Source organism: Chelon labrosus (genome assembly GCF_963514085.1).
Source record: "Chelon labrosus genome assembly, chromosome: 19".
Taxonomy (NCBI): domain Eukaryota; kingdom Metazoa; phylum Chordata; class Actinopteri; order Mugiliformes; family Mugilidae; genus Chelon; species Chelon labrosus.
Window position 1 is genome coordinate 2397232 of NC_140352.1, and position 20648 is coordinate 2417879.

At 43.8% G+C, this 20648-nt stretch overlaps 3 protein-coding genes across 5 annotated transcripts; all 3 read left to right on the forward strand.

Moving 5' to 3' along the window:
- The first annotated feature begins 342 nt into the window (after positions 1 to 342).
- LOC311504187 (protein FAM117A-like) lies at positions 343 to 7306 on the forward strand. Of its 3 annotated transcripts, XR_014699619.1 has the most exons (9): positions 343 to 1071; positions 2486 to 2631; positions 3246 to 3341; positions 3737 to 3853; positions 4278 to 4406; positions 4516 to 4711; positions 5553 to 5724; positions 5817 to 6452; positions 6658 to 7306. XR_014699619.1 is itself a non-coding variant. In XM_084567192.1 (8 exons), exons 1-8 carry the CDS (start codon positions 939 to 941, stop codon positions 6085 to 6087), a joined length of 1260 nt encoding a protein of 419 aa, XP_084423318.1. In that variant the 5' UTR covers positions 343 to 938; the 3' UTR covers positions 6088 to 7306. The 3 variants fall into 3 exon arrangements, 2 of the variants coding, with proteins under 2 accessions (XP_084423318.1, XP_084423319.1); XM_084567192.1 differs by having other exon boundaries at positions 5817 to 7306; XM_084567193.1 differs by having other exon boundaries at positions 4519 to 4711; positions 5817 to 7306.
- A 2040-nt stretch (positions 7307 to 9346) lies between these two features.
- ndufa4b (NDUFA4 mitochondrial complex associated b) lies at positions 9347 to 12417 on the forward strand. Its single transcript, XM_084566815.1, has 4 exons — positions 9347 to 9508; positions 11754 to 11842; positions 11922 to 11982; positions 12117 to 12417. The coding sequence occupies exons 1-4, from the start codon at positions 9461 to 9463 to the stop codon at positions 12171 to 12173; spliced, it is 255 nt and encodes an 84-aa protein (XP_084422941.1). The 5' UTR covers positions 9347 to 9460; the 3' UTR covers positions 12174 to 12417.
- Positions 12418 to 13205: 788 nt separating this feature from the next.
- Positions 13206 to 19535, forward strand: cenpt (centromere protein T). Its single transcript, XM_084566937.1, has 13 exons — positions 13206 to 13636; positions 13765 to 13885; positions 13968 to 14112; positions 14657 to 14750; positions 14867 to 15003; positions 15081 to 15138; positions 15225 to 15361; positions 16234 to 17133; positions 17222 to 17476; positions 17561 to 17660; positions 17746 to 17916; positions 17985 to 18089; positions 19105 to 19535. Exons 1-13 carry the CDS (start codon positions 13551 to 13553, stop codon positions 19232 to 19234), a joined length of 2439 nt encoding a protein of 812 aa, XP_084423063.1. The 5' UTR covers positions 13206 to 13550; the 3' UTR covers positions 19235 to 19535.
- The last annotated feature ends 1113 nt before the right edge of the window (positions 19536 to 20648 follow it).

The window sequence follows — 20648 nt, forward strand, 5'->3', positions numbered from 1 at the left end:
GAGAGCTGGAGCACACTGGCCCTTTAAATACCAGGAAGAAGTGAATACTTACGTATTTAGAGTATTTAAGTATTGTTAAAAATAAATTAATTAATAAAAAGTACATTTTCAGTGTAAATTTGTAAATTTCCAAACTTAAATTCGGTTTTTAAAAAACAAATTTAACGTGAAAACATCAGTTGAGAGGAGACACAAAACGAGTGGGCGGTGCCAGCAGATGGAGCGTGTCAGATTGACGACGGATCGTCCAATAGCATCGAAGCGTGAGGCTCAAGCGGCCAATCACAGAGTGAGCACGAGCGTGTGGCCCCTCCCCCTCCTCTGCTCCCCTGCATAATTAAATCCACACCAGCGTGGTGGAGGTTGAAGTGTTTGGAGTTTCAGCCTCGGGACGCGGAGGAGGACGCAGCTTCTTCTTTCTGGTTTATTTTTTTTGTACAGGGGCCAAAAAACAAAAACAAACTCCGGAGCGAGAAACTGTAACGACACACGGATAAAAGTTTGAGTTGTAGAGGAGGTTCGGAGCTGACTTTGTGTTTTTTTTGACGCCGGAGCCGCTTCCTGGTTCGAGAGAAACATCTCCTCACAAAGAAAGTTTTTCTTGCTAGGCTGCTAACGAGAAACAACAAGAGAGAGAAGAGAGAAGAAGAAACGGCTAAAACGAGACTTTAACGGTTTTATTAACGACTCATCTGTCGAGGATCGTGTTTAAGTTCACGTGTTAGATTAAACCTGTTTGACTAGAGGCTGGTTTATTCTATTTTATTTATTTGCTGTAACGGTTTTGAGTAGTCATCATCAACCAGAAGAGGAAGAGTTGGTGAAGTTAGCACCCCCCCTCCTACCCCCACCCCCCCATCCCTCCTCCTCCTCCTCCTCCTCCTCCTCCTCCTCTTCACCCTACTCCACCAGCTAAAGTGGTCCCGGGCTCATTAAACATGTCCGGGCGAAGTGGAGCTGCTGGGCACCAGGGTATGAGGGGTCCCGGTCTGGGCCCCCAGCCCCTCAAGGCCACGGTCCCCTATCAGCTGGCCAGCAAGCCTCGACCCGGCCGGAGAGAGGGGAAGCCAGGTAACCATGAGCCTGTCACACTCTCCATCAACAACCTTTATCACTATAATAATAATAATAATAATAATAATAAATGTTAAAGCCTGAGTCTAGAAACATCTGGTAGAAGAACATCTGTTCAGTGAATCACACATCAGGGGTTTAAAAAGGAAGTGGCTGCAGCTGTTTGATCTGTTATCTATTTTAGTATTTACCTGCTTTTTCTTTTTATTAGTCTAAATAAATCCACTTTAATTAATTTAATCTACTGCACTAAGTCTAAACTCTTAATTAAGGCGGTAACTCAGCTGTGTGGTCGTTTTTAGAGGATTTAAGTTGAAGTTACTACAAATTAAATTAAACTAAAGCTGAATAACATGTTCACTGGAGTTTAAATTTAATTTTAATTTGTATTTTCTTACTTCTAATGACGAAAACGATTAAAAACAGACTTTTCTTTGCTCTCGGTGAGAAATAACCGTTACAGCTTGTTCTACAATAACATATCACCTCCTCAAGTCATGACGATAGAATTAAAAATATAAATAAATAAAATAAAACGCAGTTAAATTAACATCTCTCTCAGTTATTAGCAGCTAATGCTGAATACCAGGAACTTCATGATGCTTGTATTAAAGTGCATTCACTAGCGTACCTAATAAACTGGCGTGTGAGTGTAGATTTTATTGGCCGGTGCTTTTATTTGCTCCAAGTGAGTGAGACTTTAACAAAACTGAATCATAAAGATTTAGAGCAGGGCTGTTTTATATCAGAACGTATTAAAGCTCACTGGTGTACCTAATAAACTGGCCAGTGAGTGTAGATAGATAATTAACTCTTCTTTGCGTCGTGACAACAGCCTCCAAAACTAAAACCAATGAATCGACGTCTCTGTTTCGTTTTTAAACTGAAAACCAGAACCTTCGTGGAGGTAAAGACCGAGTTCAGGTCTGTTTGTTAGGACGTAGTCATGGTCACTGGTGTACCTAATAAACTGGCAAGCAAGTTGAATTTAACTTGCACTTCCTCAGTAATGACTGGTTTCTTTCTTTTCCCTTTTTCTGAGAAAGACTTTAGAGCTTGTTCTAAAGTAGAGATCAGCTCCTCAGGTCATAAAACTAAATAAAACAGTAGAATCAACGTCTCTCTGGTGTTTTAAACTAACGCTGAGCCGCCGTGTGAATATTTACACGTGTTTAAACGCTTGAAACGAGCGGTTTAAAGGAACTGCAGCTGCTTTTTGAGTTTTACTTTTTTATTCCTTAAGGAAGTGACCTAATGTGTCACGATTATTTTTGTCGCATCGACTCGAGAGGTGATGTGAAGTGAACTTTAAGAAACGCTGAGTGGATGTTTATGTGCAGCGACGTACCTGCAGGTTTTCTTTTTCACCAAAATGTAAATATTAAAATGCTGTTGTTTCTGACGCTGACAGCTGGGAAGGCGAAGTCGCTCCAGCTGAGCTCGGGCATGAGGCGGACGATGTCTCTGGACGCCATCGTCGGCCCGTACCTGCAGGGGCACTGGCCGAAAGAACCGGAGGGTCAAAGCGGTTTGTCCCGCGAGGACAAATCCACTCAGGTCAGAGCTGATTTTATCATTCATCACAAGTTTCTCCTTTTTTTTATTTACGATATATTCTTTAAACCATTATTGGGCCGTGTCAGGATTAGTTTGCAGTTTTCTTGCAGAGTGTGAAGTCTGTGGGACGTGGAGGGAGGGAGGGAGGGGAGGGGAGGGAGGGAGGGAGGGAGGGAGGGAGGGGTACTAATTGCACAGCTATTACAGAGTGAGAACCACAGCCCTGAGAACAGTCACTTCAGTCAGCTGACGAGGCCGTTTCGACTGCACCCATCCTCTCTGCTCGGTGTGCAGGCACTCGCCACTGCTCTCTGGTTGCCCACATCCTCCCCCCCCCCCGTCTCTCTCTCTCTTTTGTTTTTCTCCTGCTCTTCTGCTCATGAACAAGTGTGAAAAGAGAGACTCTGTGGGTGTGGATGGTGACATGCGGCTGCATAATCAGCCTTTGAGCATGAAAGGGGGGGAAAAAAATAAAAGGCCAACCTGCGGCAAGTGTGAAACGAGTGTTTTTAAAAGTCTAACCTGAACTTTTTAAGCGCAGCGGAGCCAAGCTTGAATATAAGTTTGATATTTTCTCATGGTCGCCTTCTTCTTCCTTCCTTCCTTCTCCACAGACGCCAGACTCGTGGACGGATTATTCCCAGAGCAGGAGGGGGAGCTGCAGCCACAAGCGCTCGGCGTCGTGGGGCAGCGACGAGCATCTGAGAGAGGTTCTTATTTTTTATTTGCTTGGAGGTTATCACAAATTATAAATAGCTGTCTTACTCACAGGACGTGTTCTGACCCTTTTATAGTCAAAGGGTAGACATGTTGAGGTTTAGGGGTTAAAGGGTTAACGTGTTTTTATTAAATCAAAGCTGATACGCTCTTAAAAAGTGGCCTGACTTTAATTTTGACATCATTGAGCAACAGGGAAACAATGATCTCATCTCCAGTGATCAAACTTCCCCCTCTTTTCTTTCTCCGAATCCTCACTCATCAGATCCGTCCTCCACCACAGCTCCACAACTCCTTGGATGATGACTTATTATATGTGTGTTGTGTGTGTGTGTTGTGAAGGACTTCCTCTGTTTGTTAAGTGACATCAACCTGTCCTCATTTGCAGATCGCCAAACTAAAACAACAACTGCAGCAGTGCGGCAAACCCGCGTCCCCGGGAGGACGTGACAGAGAGAGCCAGCGTGGATGTCCTCCGGGGAGCTGTAGCCTTGGAGCTACTCAGGTACCTGCACACGCAAAACACCTCTGAAGAGCTCGGGGCGCAACGTGACGCCGCCGCCGCCGCCGGCACCGACACTGATTTTCTTGTCGTTGAGTAACGGTGGTGGTGGTGCAGCAGCAGGAAGTGCATGAAATTAAAAGACTGAAGCAACAGGAAGGAGGACGCTGCTTCGAATTTGCTTCTGCTTTTCAGAATGAAACGTGTAGTTCTGCTTTTACTGCACAGCTGCTGCCACAGTCCACTGGGCTGTAGTGGTTAGAGGGTTCTCAGGTTCAGAGTGTTAAGTGGTAGATTCATGTTTCTAAAGAATGTGTTGATACACTTTTAGTTCTGTGTACTTGCATAAAGGAAGGGAAGGATCAGATCTGCTGAGGCCTCCAGAGTAGAGCAGCCTTAATTCAGCCGGACTTGTTTGCGTCCTCAGACTCAGCCGATCCCCATCCCCCTCGCTCCCCTGTCTACGCTCGTGCCCCGCCTGCGCTGCAGCGTGGAGGGCCTCAACCAGGAGCTGGAGGGCATGTTCATCAGTCAGCCGCCGCATCCACAGCAACGGGTAACGACCTCACCTGCCCTCAAACACGACCTTGATCATCTCTAATCCTCTACCACGCCGTTGAGTCTAGTTTTTTTTCTTTAACCACGGCGTCCCTGTCCCGTCTCAGCAGCTCCTGGACGTCCCAGACGGCCACCGAGCTCCGGTCCCCCTGCAGAGCCGCAGCAGCGGGTCCCAGAGCGACGCGGCGGCCACCACGCCCCTGTCCTCGTCTTCCACCTCCTCCTCCCCCTGCTCCTCCCCGAACTACATCGGCGCCTCCCAGCCCAACTGTGCGGAGGACGCTCCCGTGGAGCAGCACCAAGGTCGGTCCATCTGGGTCCCAGGTCACGGGGTTTAAAACAACTGTTGAATGAGTCTTTGGCCTCGTTCAGATCACAAGTGGTCAGCTTCATGTTCGTGTGTTCTCACCTGGGGTTAACACGCGTCTCCAGAGCTAATCTCAGTTTCTCTGAATGCAAATAAACACCAACGTTTGTCTCTACTGGGTCTCTACTGCTGTTGGAGTCATGTTCTCATGTTAAAAACTTCTTTAGATTAATTTATTATTTATTTAGTTAACAGCTGCAGCATCTGCCATAACATTATGACCACCTTCCTTCCTAATATTGTGTAGGTCTGCCTTGTGACTCATCAGAGAATGGACATGGGCCTTCTGAGGGTGTCCTGTGGTGTCTGGGAACGCAATGTTGTTAGTGGGGGGGGTCATTCCTATGGGGTGGGGGGGTGCCTGGTCTGGTCTAGGTGGGTGCTACATGTCTAAGTAACATCCACACCAATGAATGCCAGGTCCAGAAGTTTCCCAGCAGAACACTGAACTGTCACAAGATGGTTTAAATGTTATTCACTTCTCCTGTCAGTGGTCATAATGTTGTGGCTGATCGCGGTATGTTTACACCACCCTCTCTCTGTGTCAGTGGTGTAAACACACCGGATGTCAGCTGATCGTATGTATTAGTGTGTGTTATATCTACAGTGCAGTCGTTTTTTGACTCGTCATGCCAGGAAGTGTAGAAGATGACCTCAGCGTATTCCACTTGATTCTGTTTTTCTTTATTTTATTTATTGTGTATTTTCTTCTGTAAAGTCGCGTCGGCTCCACGTTACCTTGTTACGGAGCGTTTCTTTCTCCTCTCCTGTTTTCAGGTGGGACAGACGGTGCAGAGACGTGCGTCCCGTCTCCGTTCTCCTCCCAGAATGAGGCCGACGTCTCCGTCCCGCTCCTCATCTCCTCCTCCCCGGGACCCAACAAAAGCTGCTGCTTCCAGAGAGAACCTCCAGAGGGCTGCGAAAAGGTCCGAGTCTGGGAGGAGATCAGGTACGTTGTTATTGTTTTAAACGCCTGGGACGTCCCGATCAAGTCATTTCCACAACCTTTTTTTTAATCCGATCTTCTCTTCCGTTCTCCAGCTCCCTGCACCAACCCAAACCGGCCCAGCTCATCTCCTCCTGCCCCGACCCCAACAAGGTCAACTTCACCCCGCACGGGACCTCTGCCTTTTGCCCCGTCAGCCTCCTCAAGCCCCTGCTCCCCTCCATGGACCTGTTGTTCCGCAGCCTCGCCGTCTCTCCGGCCTCCGGCTGCTGCTCGGGCCAGGGCACCGGCTCCGGACCTCGGGCCTCTCCTCAAGACCCCGCAGCCGCCGTGGGAGAAACCACCGGGGAGGGTCTGGCGTTCTGATCGCGGAGGGTAACGGGACGTTTTAGAGGTCTAGGACGAATGTTCACTCCTTTTCTACACACGTTAAAAAATATATGAATCAGTAATAATAATAATAATAATAATAATATTGTGGGTTTATACTTGTTTTGGATTCCTAAACACAAAAAGAACTTCTGCTTCTATGAATTTATTTTCCAAAGATGCGTTTATGGCCAAAAATGAGCGTAGGACACGGCAGTTCCCCGTCAGGACTGCTCCGTTATTGGGTTTTTAGGTTCACTTACAGCTCAGAATACTTCAAAGCAGCCGTTTATTATTATTTTTATTATTATTTTTTTTTGAGTAACCACAAAGTTAAAGAGTTTGCGTCGAAACTAAAAAGGGTAAGTTTTGTTTTTAAGTATTCAAAGATATTTATTCACCCGAACTCAAACCTTGCACCCGTCGCTTGAGTAAAAAAAAAAAAAAAAAGCACGACAAATCAGTCGGGTACTTTTCTTTTTTTTAATAATTTACCTGATTTAAAGAGAAATAAGAAAACACACGTTCATTACACTGAAGGGAATCTTCTTTATTTTTATTTTAAAGCCGTCGGGCGGCGTCGTTACCTGGCGCCTTCAGCTCCTGCGTTCCTGCTTTAACCGTTTGTACAGATTTCTTCTTATTTCCGTTTGTTTGTCGTCGTAACCTGATTATTCCTGGACGCTCTAGACGTGTGTGTGTGTGTCTGTCTGTGTGTGTGTGTGTGTGTGTGTGTGTCTGTGTGTGTGTGTGTGTTTCCCAGTTCGGAGGCCTAGTTGACTACCTAACCAGTTTTAGTGGTGTAGATTCGTCATCCTTCATGTTTTCGTGTTTCGTTCTGCCAAGCTGACAAGTTGATGATCGGATAGTTTAGACACGTTTGCACAGATTGAACTGCTACGTTTGAGTCGCAATTCTTATTTTTATATTCACTTTGTTGTACATTTTGAGAGTAGTCGTTTTGTATTTTCTACATTTTGTTACCTGCAACATAAGCTAAAGAACCCAGTTACTGGTTGGAGTTTTGTTCCGTCGGTGATGAGGACCGCTGTGCCGGGTGGATTTCTGTTTTATGCACTTCTGAGGAGAGCGTTTAGTCCTGGCTCCGTCGGCTCTGACCGTTTGTTTGTGTGTGTGGATGGAAGGTTGACTAATTAGAAAAAAAATGTTGTTTTTCTTTCTCCCTAAATAATCTTTAAGTGTAAATGTTTAAGTCACCGTGGATGGGGGGGGGGGAACGGGGGGGATGTGGCGTTATCTCAGGTTCTTTTGTTTCTATCCACATAAATATACGATGATGTTAAAATGTTTTCTGTCTTTGTTGTTATTTCTTAAACGTTTAGATCCTCAGATATAAAACTGTTCTCATTCTCTGCCGTCTGATTAGAAACTTATTTAAGGTTTACATTAATTATTTATTGTGCATTTCTTTTCTACAAATCATCTTTTTAAGTTTGGTTAGTTCTCTTAGTATTTTAACTCCTTCTCGGTCCCTTCAGTGGTCTTATGGTATGTTATTGTTATTATATGTACATCTGATCTTTTAGAGACAACAATGATTCATTTTTAATAATCTAACCAGCATGAACTGAGGAGCGTTGACACCTGATGAACTGAACTTTCTTCCAGTGGTGTAAGAATTTAACATCAGCGTCTTGTTCATGTGCTTTGAAACAGTTTTTAACTTTATAATTTAGCTTCTTTAGGTTCAGATCGATCCTTTAGGTCCAGTGATGTTAATTACTGACGGCGACTAACGCAATAGTGACTTTCCCTGGTAACTAGTTACTTTTATAGTGGAGTAATTCAGTTACTAACTTGGTTACTTTTTGGGAGAAGTAACTAGTAACATGCCCAACATTGTTTAGGACGCGGGGGTCAAACTTATTTTAGTTCAGGGAGCAAAGAAGGAACAAATACACTATGACCAAACAAATGAACCTCAAATTCATTCATTCATCTTCTGTAACCTCTTGTCCTCTGGAGGGTCACAGGGTGGGGGGGGGGGGGGGTAGGAGCCTATCCCAGCTGTGACTGGTCTGGAGGTGGGGTACACCCTGGACAGGTCTCCAGTCTATCACAGGGCGAACACAGAGAGACACCTCTAAGTTGTCCTCTAGCTGGGATATTTTTTTAGTGTTTCTTTAACAGAATGAAAAAGATTCATTCATTCATTCATTCATCTGCTGTTATCGCTTGTCCTCCAGAGGGCCATTCACACCTACATTAACCCAACATGTATGACACATAGTTAGAACCCTTTAGCAGCAGTTAGCATTACAGCTAACTGCTGCTAAAGGTTGCTAACACCCACTGAGAGCGAAACGTTTAGGGACATTTACGTCTTTTAGTCTTGTGCAGAAACTGATTACAGCTTTCATTCGTTCATCTTCTGTAAACTCTTGTCCTGTGAAGGGTCATGTGGGGTCTGCTGGAGCCTATCCCAGCTGTCATTGGTCTAGAGGGGGGGTCCCACCCTGGACAGGTCTCCAGTCTATCACAGGGCTAACACAGAGAGACACTCACACCTACGGCCAATTTAGAATCACCAATGAACCTAACCAGCATGTCTTTGGACGGTGGGAGGAAGCTGGAGAACCTGGAGAGAACCCACGCAGACACAGGGAGAACATGCAGACTACACACACACACACACACACACACACACACGGATTAGAACCCAGAAGTGTCTTTTCAGCTCATTGCTGCCATCTACTGTTCAGTTCTAGGTCTCAGTGTTTCTCACATCCTGTAACAGCAGCAGTTTAAGACCCAACAATGAAAGTCTCCCTCACTGACTTATTTACTAAATAAATAAAAGAAATATAAAAACTGCAAGGAGGAAGATATAAAAAAAGAAACAAGGTGCAAGAGAAATGTGTTCAATTAAAAGTTAAAAAGGCAAAAAACTAAAATGAAGTCCTTGAGTTTTATAGATCAACTAGAATCAGAGCTGAAGATGAAGGTTGTTTTTCTCCAAAACTAAAAATCTTAATGAATAAATCCTGAAGATGTGACTTCAAACCATCTGGAAACATGATCTGATCTGATCTGATCTGATCTGGTCTGATCTGATCTGATCTGATCTGATCTGATCTGATCCGTCTCCTCGTGTCTTCCTACCATCACATCATTTAAAGTCAGTTTCACACCAAGTCGCTCAGAGAGGAAGTTTCTTCAGCAGTCAACCGTTTGACACGCTGAGTGGTTGCACCGGACGCACAGCTGTTGCCGTTGCATTGTGGGATTGGCTGCCAGCGGTGGAGGAGCTGGTGCACCGTCTCACTGTTCACTCACCCGCAGCAGAGGCGCGCGTCTCACCCGCAGCAGACATCCGCGTTAACGGACTCTTTGTTCATCCGCAGCAGCCATGTCCATGCTGGGCGTCGTCGCCAAGCAGCTCAAGTCCCACCCGGCTGTAAGTCTCCACCGTTTTTATTCTGATGATTATTATTATTATTATCATTAACGATATAACGTGAAAACGACCCGGTGACATTGAAACGTGTCTCCCCTGAAGAGCTGCGAGGACGCGGCGTGCGTAAAGGCGCGCGTCCGTTTCCTTAAAATCTCTATTTTAATCTCTCTTAATTAAAATTACAACAATAATCTGACGTTTTATCATATGTTAGTGCTTTAAATATTTAAATTATTTATTTATTTATTTGTCCACACCCTTCCTCAATGAACGCCTGTGATTGGCTCCTTTTTAAACGTGTCCGTCTGCAGAGAAAGTCAAATTCCTCGGCACAGATTCGGACAATGTCACGTCTTTAAATCACTGGGTCAACATCCATATCACAGCAGCGATCTGACAGATACGTGCTTGTGTTTTGGTTCATTTATTTATTTATTTATTTATTTTTGCGCATTGAGAGCATTAAACCTCAAGAGTCACCTGCTCTGATCCGTTATAACGCGCTGGTGGGACACAGGGGGAGAAAAACCCACCCGTGACTCCCTCTAAGATTAGAGTCCTGGGCGCACGGCCATGCGTGGAGGTCGCTGCAGCACGTATGTGGCTGTATGGATTCCATACTGCTGCCTCTGACTCGAGGCCACAGCAACGTTGGAGTCTGTTTATCCAAGGACGACGAGGTGAAGCAGTCTGCTTTACGGCAGCTCTCATATTAATAGACCAGTGGATGGAAGCGTTTCAGTTCCCTCAGTGATCACTGACTCACTCTGCTGGTTTCATTCTGACTGAAACATGAACCCTCACTGTTGTAGCTGACAGACTGATCCTGTCACACCTGAAGGTTATTTTATTTCATTTGTCTCATTTAAACATCAACATTATCAACAACTAAACTCTGAAATGATCCAGTGACTGTCTGAGTGTTTCCATTCCTTTTTTTTCTCATCAAACATCATCTTCTGATTGTTTTTGTGTCGTTTCTTGTTTCATGTGCGTCTGATATTCATCTTCACTCTAACCTGACATTTTAGAGACAAACATGATTCATTAATGCTTTAAGACAGTGGTGTCTTATTTATGTGCTCTAAACTGAGCACAGCAACGGGTTTTAACTTTTAAAGTGTCAGATGGATCCTTTAATCTTTGCCGTAGACACGCTGCTCCTCCATCTTATTAGTGGAAGAGAAAGTGTAAAACGAATGAACAGATCGTCTTGTCTTTGACAGATCAGAGTTCACTTTGTGGTTTTGAACAGTTTATGTTACGTTATGTTAAATCTGAGGATTATCAAGTTTACCTGTAATTTAAATATCAACGTTTCACTTTATTTTATTTTTTACCACAAATCTGTTCAAATGAAACCAAGAGTTGAATTAGTTACAGCTGGTGAACAAGGTCAAAGGTCAGAGACATGAACAGGATCATGTCTTTAGACATGATTAAGATCAGATCAGACAAAAGTAAGACAAAGACCTAGACAGGATAATATGAGATTAGATGAGATAAGATACTCAAAGACAAGATCAGACAAGACAAGATAAGATAACATGAGATGAGGTAAGACAAGACAAGGCAGGACAAGATAAGACAAAGACAAGACTAAATAAGATAAGATGACATGAGATGAGATAAGACAAAGACCAGGTAAGACAAGAACAAGATGAGATGAGATGAGATAAGACAAAGACGAGACGAGACGAGATGAGATGAGATGAGATGAGATGAGACAAAGACACAAGACACAAGACACAAGACAAGACAAGACTAAATATGACAAGACAAGACAGGATAAGATGAGATGAGATGAAATGAGACTAGACAAGATAAGATAAGACCAGACCTACCGGACAAGATAAGATAAGACTAAATAAGACGAGATGAGATGAGATGAGATGAGATGAGATGAGACAAAGACAAAGACAAAGACAAAGACTACTACAATAAGATAAGACCAGACCAGACCAGATAACATAAGATAAGATAAAGACAAAGACCTAGACTAAATAAGACAAGACAAGATAAGACAGGATGAGATGAGATGAGATGAGATAAGACAAAGACAAAGACAAAGACAAAGACTATAGATCAGATCAGATAAAACAAAGACTAAATCAGACCAGTCAGAAGCAGACAGGAGATAAACAGTAAACATGACTGTGCTGTATATTGTACATGAGAATAAAGATATGTGAACACAAGTTATTTCGTTTTGTGTTGAGACTTGTCTCGTCCTTTGTCCCAACAGCTGATCCCCCTCTTCATCTTCATCGGTGGCGGGGCGACCATGAGCATGTTGTACCTGGGCCGCCTGGCTCTGAAAAACCCAGACGTCTCGTGAGTACCCGTGTCTTCAGAGACGTGTCGGCCGCGTTTGATGTTTATATAAATGAGCTTTTCTTCTTGTCGCCTCCAGATGGGACCGTAAGAACAACCCAGAGCCCTGGAACAAGATGGAGCCCACTCAGCAGTACAAGGTACGAGGCCTCTGCTCTGGTTGTCCTGTCTTTAAGGTGTAGAGGACAGGCTGTGCAGTAACCGTCCTGTTATCTTGCCTCAAAGTCCAGGTCTCCTCTGTCTGATTGCTGATTGTGTGTTTTTGTCCCTCCAGCTTTTCACAGTTAACATGGATTACTCCAAGCTGAAGAAGGACGGACCAGATTTCTAAACCTAAGATCAACGAGAGGAGGAGTCGATGCACTTTTGTTCTTGTTTTGTTTTTGCCAAATAAATCCGTATGTAAGCCCACGGCACTGGATGAAGGTTGACTCGTACGTTTCCAGTGTGAATGAAAAGGGGGGAAGGGATCGTTCACCTAAAAGCGACTATAAATAAAACAGACAACCACCTGTTTTAAAACTCTGGGGATGCATTATGTCTGTGTTGTAAATTATATAAAATATTTTAATCCAGATGTTTCGTCTTCGTGTTTTATTCCCACAGTTTGACTTTAAAAGACGTCACAGCTGTTTTATTTAGGGTAAAAAAAATAGGAAAAAATTAATTAGAGAGCAGTTAATGTATGAATCTGGTCTATACACCGATCAGCCACAACATTATGACCACAGACAGCATAAGCAAATAACATTTAAACCATCTTGTGACAACATCTTGTGTTCTGCTGGGAAACTTCTGGACCTGGCATTAGGAAGGTGGTCATAATGTTATGCCTTATCAGTGTATAAACTTAATACTCCACCTCCCATAGAAGCTCTGCATCTGTACTGTAGTATTAACTGAATGCTACTTCAGTAATGATTATACAAACGTATGAAGGTCACATTGAAATGCCAGCACCGTGTTTAGACACATGTTTCTGTGTTTAATGAAGGACTGATAAAAATAAGATTGAGCTATTAAACTGAGTGAATGAGTAACTGGAAGGAGGAGAAGGACTTGGCTCCGCTGGTAAAAATCTGAACTCATCCACATCATGAAATTTTAATAGAAACTGTTCATTAACCAAAAACCTAATCTGGACAAAACCCAGATTAAACACTATTATTTAAACAAAAAGGCTAAATCTTTTATTTCCTTTTTTTATATTATTATTTTGTCGGGTAAATTTAATTATGACCCATAATGTTAAGCAAATATATTTTAAATTCTTATGGCTTTTAATATTTTCACAAAACAATGTGCTGTTTTTTTTTTTTTTTTGCCTTAGAGCCTCCAGCAGATGGCGGTAGCGCTGTGGGTGAAGGCTAAATCACCACTTTAATTTACATCGAAGAAGAAGACATACTCTCGCGAGATTTCACTTGAAAATAACGCGGGACCGTATGAAAACCATGAAACAGAACCCGTCGATTTTACTGTCACGGTTTGACTAGAATTGACATTTAGCGGCGCGTTAGCAATGTTTATATAAATTAAATGAACATTTAACGACACCGTGCTCAGTTCGGCTCCGTTTCTCGGACCCAACTGGGAAGATTCGTCTTATTTTAAACAAGCTAAAGCCCGTTGACGTTACTGTTTTGACTGCTCGCGGACGGTTAGCTAGCTGAGTTTAGCGTTTTTAGCTAACCAGCTGATTAGCGACATGGATCCAACGGAGGACTTGTCCGCTCGGGTCCTGCTCAAACATATTCTCAGCACCGAGCCTCCCGCGACTCCTGTCACCCGCAGGTACTGTTTGTCATGTGAACTGACTCGTTAATGACTTTATTAGTGGTTCTAGTCACAGGTAATGTACAAGCTAACCTGTTAGCTAGCGTCTGAACGAGCTTTATTGAAGAGCTGTTTATGTTTTGTAGTGTCACCCAGCGACAGAGCCCCAGCGGGAGCCGGAGGAGCTCCAGGCTGAGCACTAAAAATTCTGGAGCCCAGACCCCGACGGAAATCCTGAGGCGAAGCATGAGGAGTAAAATGCACGAGGTGAGGAAGAAGACGAGCTCAGTGTTTGTTGTTTATGATCAAACCAGTCAGTCTCTTCTAACTCATTTATATTTCTTTGTAGAGTATAATCAGGAAGTCCCTGCCTGCCACCAAGAGGAGGACTTCCTCCGTCGTGGTCAGGAAGGCGAACAGGCCTTCAACAGCCTCCATGCTCTTCAATGATGGAGACACTCCAAGACACATACTCATGAATATCCTGCAGACAGGTGTGTGTGCAAGCACCTCAACGAGAGATTTAAGTAGCCCCAAGAATGGAAGAGTGGCAAATTGCATGCCACACTGATCAGGCACAACATTATGACCACTGCCAGGAGACGTAAATAATGTTAAAACCATCTTGTGACAGTTCAATGTTCTGCTGGGAACCTTCTGTTACTTAGACATGTAGCACCCACCTAGACCAGACCAGGCACCCCCACCCCCGAAATGGGGTGGGGGTGCCTGGTCTGGTCTAGGTGGCAAAAACACTTTAGGAACAACTCAAAAAAACATGAAGAACAGCACAAGGTGTTGACCTGGCCTCCAAATTCACTAGATCCCAAACTGATCAAGTATCTGTGGGATGATCCACAGAGGCCCCTCCCCTCAAAGACCCCCCCACTAACAACAGGGCACCCTCAGAAGGCCCATGTCCATTCTCTGATGAGTCACCACAAGGGAGACCTACACAATATTAGAAATCAGGGAATGCTTTTATATCCTGCTGATGTACTCAGAGTTAATAACTTATTCGATCTCTGTGTCTCTCAGAGCCTGTGAAGACCCCCGTGGTTCATGATAAAGGGGCGTCCGAAGAGATACAGCCGCCTTCAGCCAACACCACCCTCGGCAGGACGCGTCCCAGGTGAGCAGTGTGTGTGTAACGGGATGCTCCATGACATTTATGAAGCCCTATCCGACAGTATTTTCAAACGTTAGCAGTGAGGAATCAACAGTTGTGTGTCATGTCTTGACTTCCAGCGTTGAGCTGTCTGGGCTGGATCTGCCTGATTTAACTATTGGCACCGCAGCAAGCACCGCCAAGAGACTGACCAGGAAGAGACCGCGCCGGCTCCTCGACGTGACTGCGTTTGAGAAACGACTTAAAGATGGAGACGGTGAGGTTGACACGTTTCTGTATGATCCTGTAAATGACTTATCGTAGATTAACATATATATTAATTTATATTTACAGACGCTGTCGAGGAAACTGAAGAGCTGACACACAACCAGTCATCACTTTCTTTAACAAGGTTACTGAAGAAGAACATTAAAACATTAAAATAAATGATGTTTTTGGGGGTGCAGGGTTTAAATGCTTCTCTAATCTGTTTTTCAGTTCCACGTCCCTGAGTCTCAAAACTCCCTTTGTGGATGTTCAGACTGAGAAGAGGGGTCTGCAGAGACGAGTGTTCAGCCGTCGAACCATCACAGTGGAGGAGTTTGGAGCCGCTGTAGTTAAACGTCAGATGGAAGGTAACTGGAAACGCTTTTTGCAAACCGTTTTTAAACATCACTGGCGTTCAGCTCAGTTCGATCTCATGGGGCCCGGACCAGTAACGTAACAACACAATAACCTAAAACTAACGACAACTCCAGATGTTTGACTTTGTTTTAGTGAAAAGAAGAATAAGTACCTGATGAAAGTGTTTATATTTAATATTTAACGAACTATACTTTTACAAAACATGTTATGAACAATCTAAATAAATCAGCTCAGTGCTGCCATCTAGTGTTTAGTTCTGGTTTCTCAGGTTTTTGTTATGTCCACAACTGTTAGAGGACAAATTAGGAATAGGAGACACTTTTATTAAACAGCTGCAGTTCATGTCGTCTGTGTAATTTCTGCACTTTCTTCTTCCTCATCGTCCTCCTTCTCTCACTCCTTCCCCCTACTCCTTCATCTTCTCTTCCTCCTCTGCCTCATCCTTCGTCCTTCTTCTACTCTGCCTTCACCACCTCCCTTTCCTCCTACTCCTCTTCCTCCTCCCCCATCTACTTCTCCTCTTCCTCTTTTCTGTTTTCCTCTTTCATCTCCTCCTCCTTCTTCTTGTCCTGCTTCTCACCCCCTTCCTCTTTGTTCCTCCTTCTTCTTCTACTTTGCAAATCCAACCTGCGGGACAGTTGTGGCCCCTGGGCCGTATGTTTGACACCCCTGATTTTAAACTAAAATAATGACACAAAACATAGACCAGCTCTTGTTAAATAAAGATTGACCCGTTAAGTTTACATTTGAGACATTTTTTGAAGGAGAAAATAGCGTCTTTTTACTTTTTAAATATTAATTATCTGCCTCTACTGTCCTGAGTTTTATTTATTTATTTATTTTGTCGTCTCCTGTCCCTCAGGCGGTGTCCTGGAGGAGGAGGTTGGAGAGATGGACATCAACGAAGGCTTCACGTTGAGTCTCAGCAATCTCAGTGAACCCAACATCACGACCGACATCGTCAACTGTAACACGGCCCTCTACGACCGGGGCGACGCAGCGACCTCGTCCATAGCCTCGACGCAGGACAAACTCCCCGTGGGGACGTCTCAGCTTCAGAGGGACATGATGGAAGAAGAGCTGAGAAATGACAAAACAGTCCTCAAATCTATAACTGAGGAAGGAGATGTTTCTGAACCTCTGCTGCAGCGAGATGAAGAGAGAACGGATCAGGGTCGACCTGAAGACTCTGCAGCAACATCTGAGGAAGTGGAGGTAGGAGCCGAGTCTGAAGAAGGAGCGAACACAGAGAAAGCTCAAACCGAGGAGGAGGAGGAGGAGGGGGAGGGGGGTTTTGATTCCCAACGAGAGGAAGATGTTGAAGCAGCGTCTCAGGCTGAAGAAGGCTCCAAAACTGAAGAAAAACACGATGAGGAAGATGCAGCTGAAACTCAGATGGAAGAAGCCGATTCCCAGCCCCAAGCAGACGTCGAGGCAGCATCTGAGGAAGAGGAGGAGGAGGAGGAGGAGGAGGAGGCCGCACCTGACTCCCAAACTGAAGGGGAAATCGATGAGGAAGGTGTTGATTCCCGGTCTCAAGCCGATGTTGAAGCGATGTCTCAGACTGAGGAGGAGGAGGAGGTGGTAGAGGAGGTGGTAGAGTCTCAGAATGAAGACGACCGTGATGGGAAAAGGGAGGAAGAGGAAGAAGAGCTGCAGGCTTCCGGGCAGCTGGAAGATGTCAGTGAACACATCAGTCGAAGGGCTCGACGCTCTGAGGGTTCGCTCATCAAGACTTTTACAGAGGAAAGAGAGGATTCAGGTAAATCTATCTAATGTGACTCTGATTGTCCAGCATCTTCTCCACACGTTGTCGGGTTGATAATAAATATTGTTTTTGTTGTTTCTAGGACGGTCTGCTGCCAAGTCTGCGGGGCACAGTCCTCTGGAGATGAGAAGCCGTGAAAGTAGTCGTCCGACTGACGCTGAGAATCCTGACATGACTGAAACATTAAACCGCCCTCGGGCCGACGCTACCGCTGCAGAGAACGAGGAGACGGACGCCGATAAAGAGAACTCCTATCGTCCAGAGCTGATCTCAGCCGAAGACGCTGCTCCTCAGGAAGAGGAAGAGGAGTGGGAGGAGGACGATGAGGAGAATGATGGTCAGTCTCAAATGTGTGTTTCTTTTATCTAAAAAGTTTAAATGAGAATGAAACACATTTTCGTTTCTTTCCAAACGTCTTCAGAGTCCCCCTGCAAGACGCCGCCGTTTGTCAGAGAGAAGAGGAACTTTTTTCTCCCTGGTCCGTCAGCTTCATCTTCTCTTTATAAGAATATTCAAGCCAGGTAAGTTCCTATGACACGGAGACGTCTGTTTTATTTTATTTATTTAAATTATACCAAACTCTCTGTTTCTCTGTTGCTCTACCAGTGATGAGGCTGAAGCTTCACCTGCAGCTAAACCCAAGCGGGCGAGGCAGAGGAGGGCCGGGTCGGCCAGGAAGAAGGAAAGTGTTCTTCCTAAGAGCTACCTCATGAGCGTCTTCAAGCACTTCGCCAAAACAAAAGTGTCTGCAGACGTTTACCCCCTCCTGGACTACGTGTGAGTAGATTTAGCTTTAATTCCTGTTTCGGCTCCGATCACGTGTAACGTCTCGTCGTCATTAACAGAGTGGAGGTATTCTTCGACCGGATGGTGGACGACTTGGAGACGTACGCCGCACACGCGAAGAGGAAATCCATAGAAGTGGAGGATGTTGAACTTCTGTTGAGAAGGTTTGTGTTTTAAAGACTTTTAAATTCTGCATCTAATGATTTCAGTTAGATGGGAAATGGACTTAATAGGCTGCTTGTTAGAAGTATTCAGCATGGAGTTGTTATAGCAAACTGAATAAGGGTTTACACCGATCAGCCACCTAGACCAGACCAGGCACACCCACACCATGGGGTGGGGGTGCCTGGTCTGGTCTAGGTGGATCAGTTTGGGATCTAGTGAATTTGGAGGCCAGGTCAACACCTTGTGCTGTTCTTCATGTTTTTTTGAGTTGTTCCTAAAGCGTTTTTGCCATCTAGACCAGACCAGGCACCCCCACCATTGGGGTGGGGGTGCCTGGTCTGGTCTAGGTGGCAAAAACGCATCCAATGATTTCAGTTAGATGGGAAATGGATTTAATAGGCTACTTTTTAGAAGTATTCAGCATGGAGTTATTATAGCAAACTGAATAAGTGTTTACACCGATCAGCCACCAAAACCAGGCACCCCCACCCCAACCAGGCACCCCCACCCCATTGCTATAGGTGGCAAAAACGCTTTAGGAACAACTCAAAAAAACATGAAGAACAGCACAAGGTGTTGACCTGGCCTCCAAATTCACTAGATCCCAAACTGATCAAGTATCTGTGGGATGATCCACAGAGTCCCCTCCCCTCAAAGGCCCCCCACTAACAGCAGGACACCCTCAGAAGGCCCATGTCCATTCTCTGATGAGTCTGCACAATATTAGGAAGGTGTTCTGATCATTTCCAAATATCAGTGAGGGCCAGTTTGTAACAAAGAACTGATTTTAGACTCTAATCCCAAACAAAGCTGGGGTTCTTTTAGTTTTAAGAATTAAATACTGCCCTGCAGCCTCCTCCAGGTGGCAGGATTGAGCTTCTTGTGATTGTTCAAGAAGAACGCTGTCCTTCTTAAACAATCCCACTCATCTTTCATAGCACACATACATGAACGTCTTGACATTTTAACTGATTAACTGATTGATTTTTATTTGTTTATTTATTTGTTTTGCAGGCAGGGCCACGTGAATGACAAGGTGCCGGTGGAAGTGCTCATTGAGAAGTATCTTCGCATGGAGCAGCGGAAGCTCCTCATCCCCATCGCCACCAGCGGAAACGTGGTGATTCCTAAAATGCGGAGGTGAATCTTTTAGAAGCGGCTGCACGTTCGTCTTTCCTGCAGTTTTTCCTCCCTTGATTGCATCTTTCTCACAGAGTCGTTAATAAAGGTGCAAGGTTTCTGTAAATGTATAAATATTAGTTTTTCCTTTTTTGCACCAGGAGTTAATGTTCTATATGTGACGTTTGTAAAGTTTTACATGTAATACAAGCTCTGCCTTTTTAAACAGCATTTCTTCGTTCTTTCCATGTCTATTTTTTGCTCTACTTTATTTTCTGTCTGTATAAAACAAGACTTTGCAAAACTAAAACAAAATAAATGAAACAAACTTGTCTGTTTTTTGTTATCTGTGGTTGATTGGTAGCCAGCGAGGGCCAGACCAGTAACATAACAACATAATAACCTGTAAATAACAAGAACTCCAGATGTTTACCTTTATTTTAGTGCAAAGAAGAACAAGTAACCGCTGTGGCTTAAATAAAGAATTACTTTATTTTATCTTTCAAAACATTTTATCAACAACCTGTATAAGTGTAACTTCAGCTCAGTGCTGCCATCTAGTGTTTAGTTCAGGTTTCTCTGGTTTGTGTTGTGTCCTCAACGCTTAGTGGACAAATTAGGAATAGGAGACAGGTTTATTGTTTACTGCTTTCTTCTCTTCTTCCTCATTCTATCCTTCCTCCCTCCTTCTTCTACTTCCTTTCTCATATTAATCTTCCTCCTCATTCCCCATCTGCTTCTCCTCATCATCTTGTATCTTTTCCTTCTTCATCTTGTCTGTCTCCTCTTCCCTTTCCTCCTTCTTCTTCTCCTTTTTTTCTTTGCAAATTCATCCTGCAGAGCCAGACTGGACCCTCTGGCGGGATGGTTTAGGCTGCATGTTTGACACCACCCCTTATAATTTGGATATTTAAAAGGCCCGTGTGAATGTGGTGGTTTTATTTCAGTATTGTTAAAGGCCTGCCAGGCTGAGTGCTTCAACTGGGTCAACAAGGACAGAAGACGTCAACTGTATGGACAGAAAACTAACGTGGCAAACTTTCTGCACATTGAGATGACACCAAAGACATTTAATATCAGAGGCTAAAGATTTATTATAGACACACTTGAAGGTGAACTCATAAATTCAGTTCAGTTAATTCACCTTGGTGGCAAAATAGGTGAGCTAATCTAAAACTAACACCTCGATACACCTAGGTATATTACGGTATATTATATATTATTATATTATATTATATTATATTATATTACATCATATTATATCATATTATATTATGTTATATTATGGTATATTATATATTATATTATATTATATTATATTATATATTATTATATTATATTATATTATATTATATCATACTATATTATACTATATTATATTATATTATATTATATTATATTATATCATATTATATTATACTATATTATATTATATTATA

Bases quoted from the DNA above. Each gene is read 5' to 3' on its own strand.
- LOC311504187 (XM_084567192.1), top strand. From the start codon at position 939: ATGTCCGGGCGAAGTGGAGCTGCTGGGCACCAGGGTATGAGGGGTCCC. The intron at 1,072-2,485 runs GTAACCATGAGC...TGACGCTGACAG, and splicing joins CCGGAGAGAGGGGAAGCCAG to CTGGGAAGGCGAAGTCGCTC. The intron at 3,854-4,277 runs GTACCTGCACAC...TTGCGTCCTCAG, and splicing joins GTAGCCTTGGAGCTACTCAG to ACTCAGCCGATCCCCATCCC.
- ndufa4b (XM_084566815.1), top strand. From the start codon at position 9,461: ATGTCCATGCTGGGCGTCGTCGCCAAGCAGCTCAAGTCCCACCCGGCT. The intron at 9,509-11,753 runs GTAAGTCTCCAC...TTGTCCCAACAG, and splicing joins AGCTCAAGTCCCACCCGGCT to CTGATCCCCCTCTTCATCTT. The intron at 11,843-11,921 runs GTGAGTACCCGT...TGTCGCCTCCAG, and splicing joins CTGAAAAACCCAGACGTCTC to ATGGGACCGTAAGAACAACC.
- cenpt (XM_084566937.1), top strand. From the start codon at position 13,551: ATGGATCCAACGGAGGACTTGTCCGCTCGGGTCCTGCTCAAACATATT. The intron at 15,362-16,233 runs GTAACTGGAAAC...CCTGTCCCTCAG, and splicing joins AGTTAAACGTCAGATGGAAG to GCGGTGTCCTGGAGGAGGAG. The intron at 17,661-17,745 runs GTAAGTTCCTAT...TTGCTCTACCAG, and splicing joins TATAAGAATATTCAAGCCAG to TGATGAGGCTGAAGCTTCAC.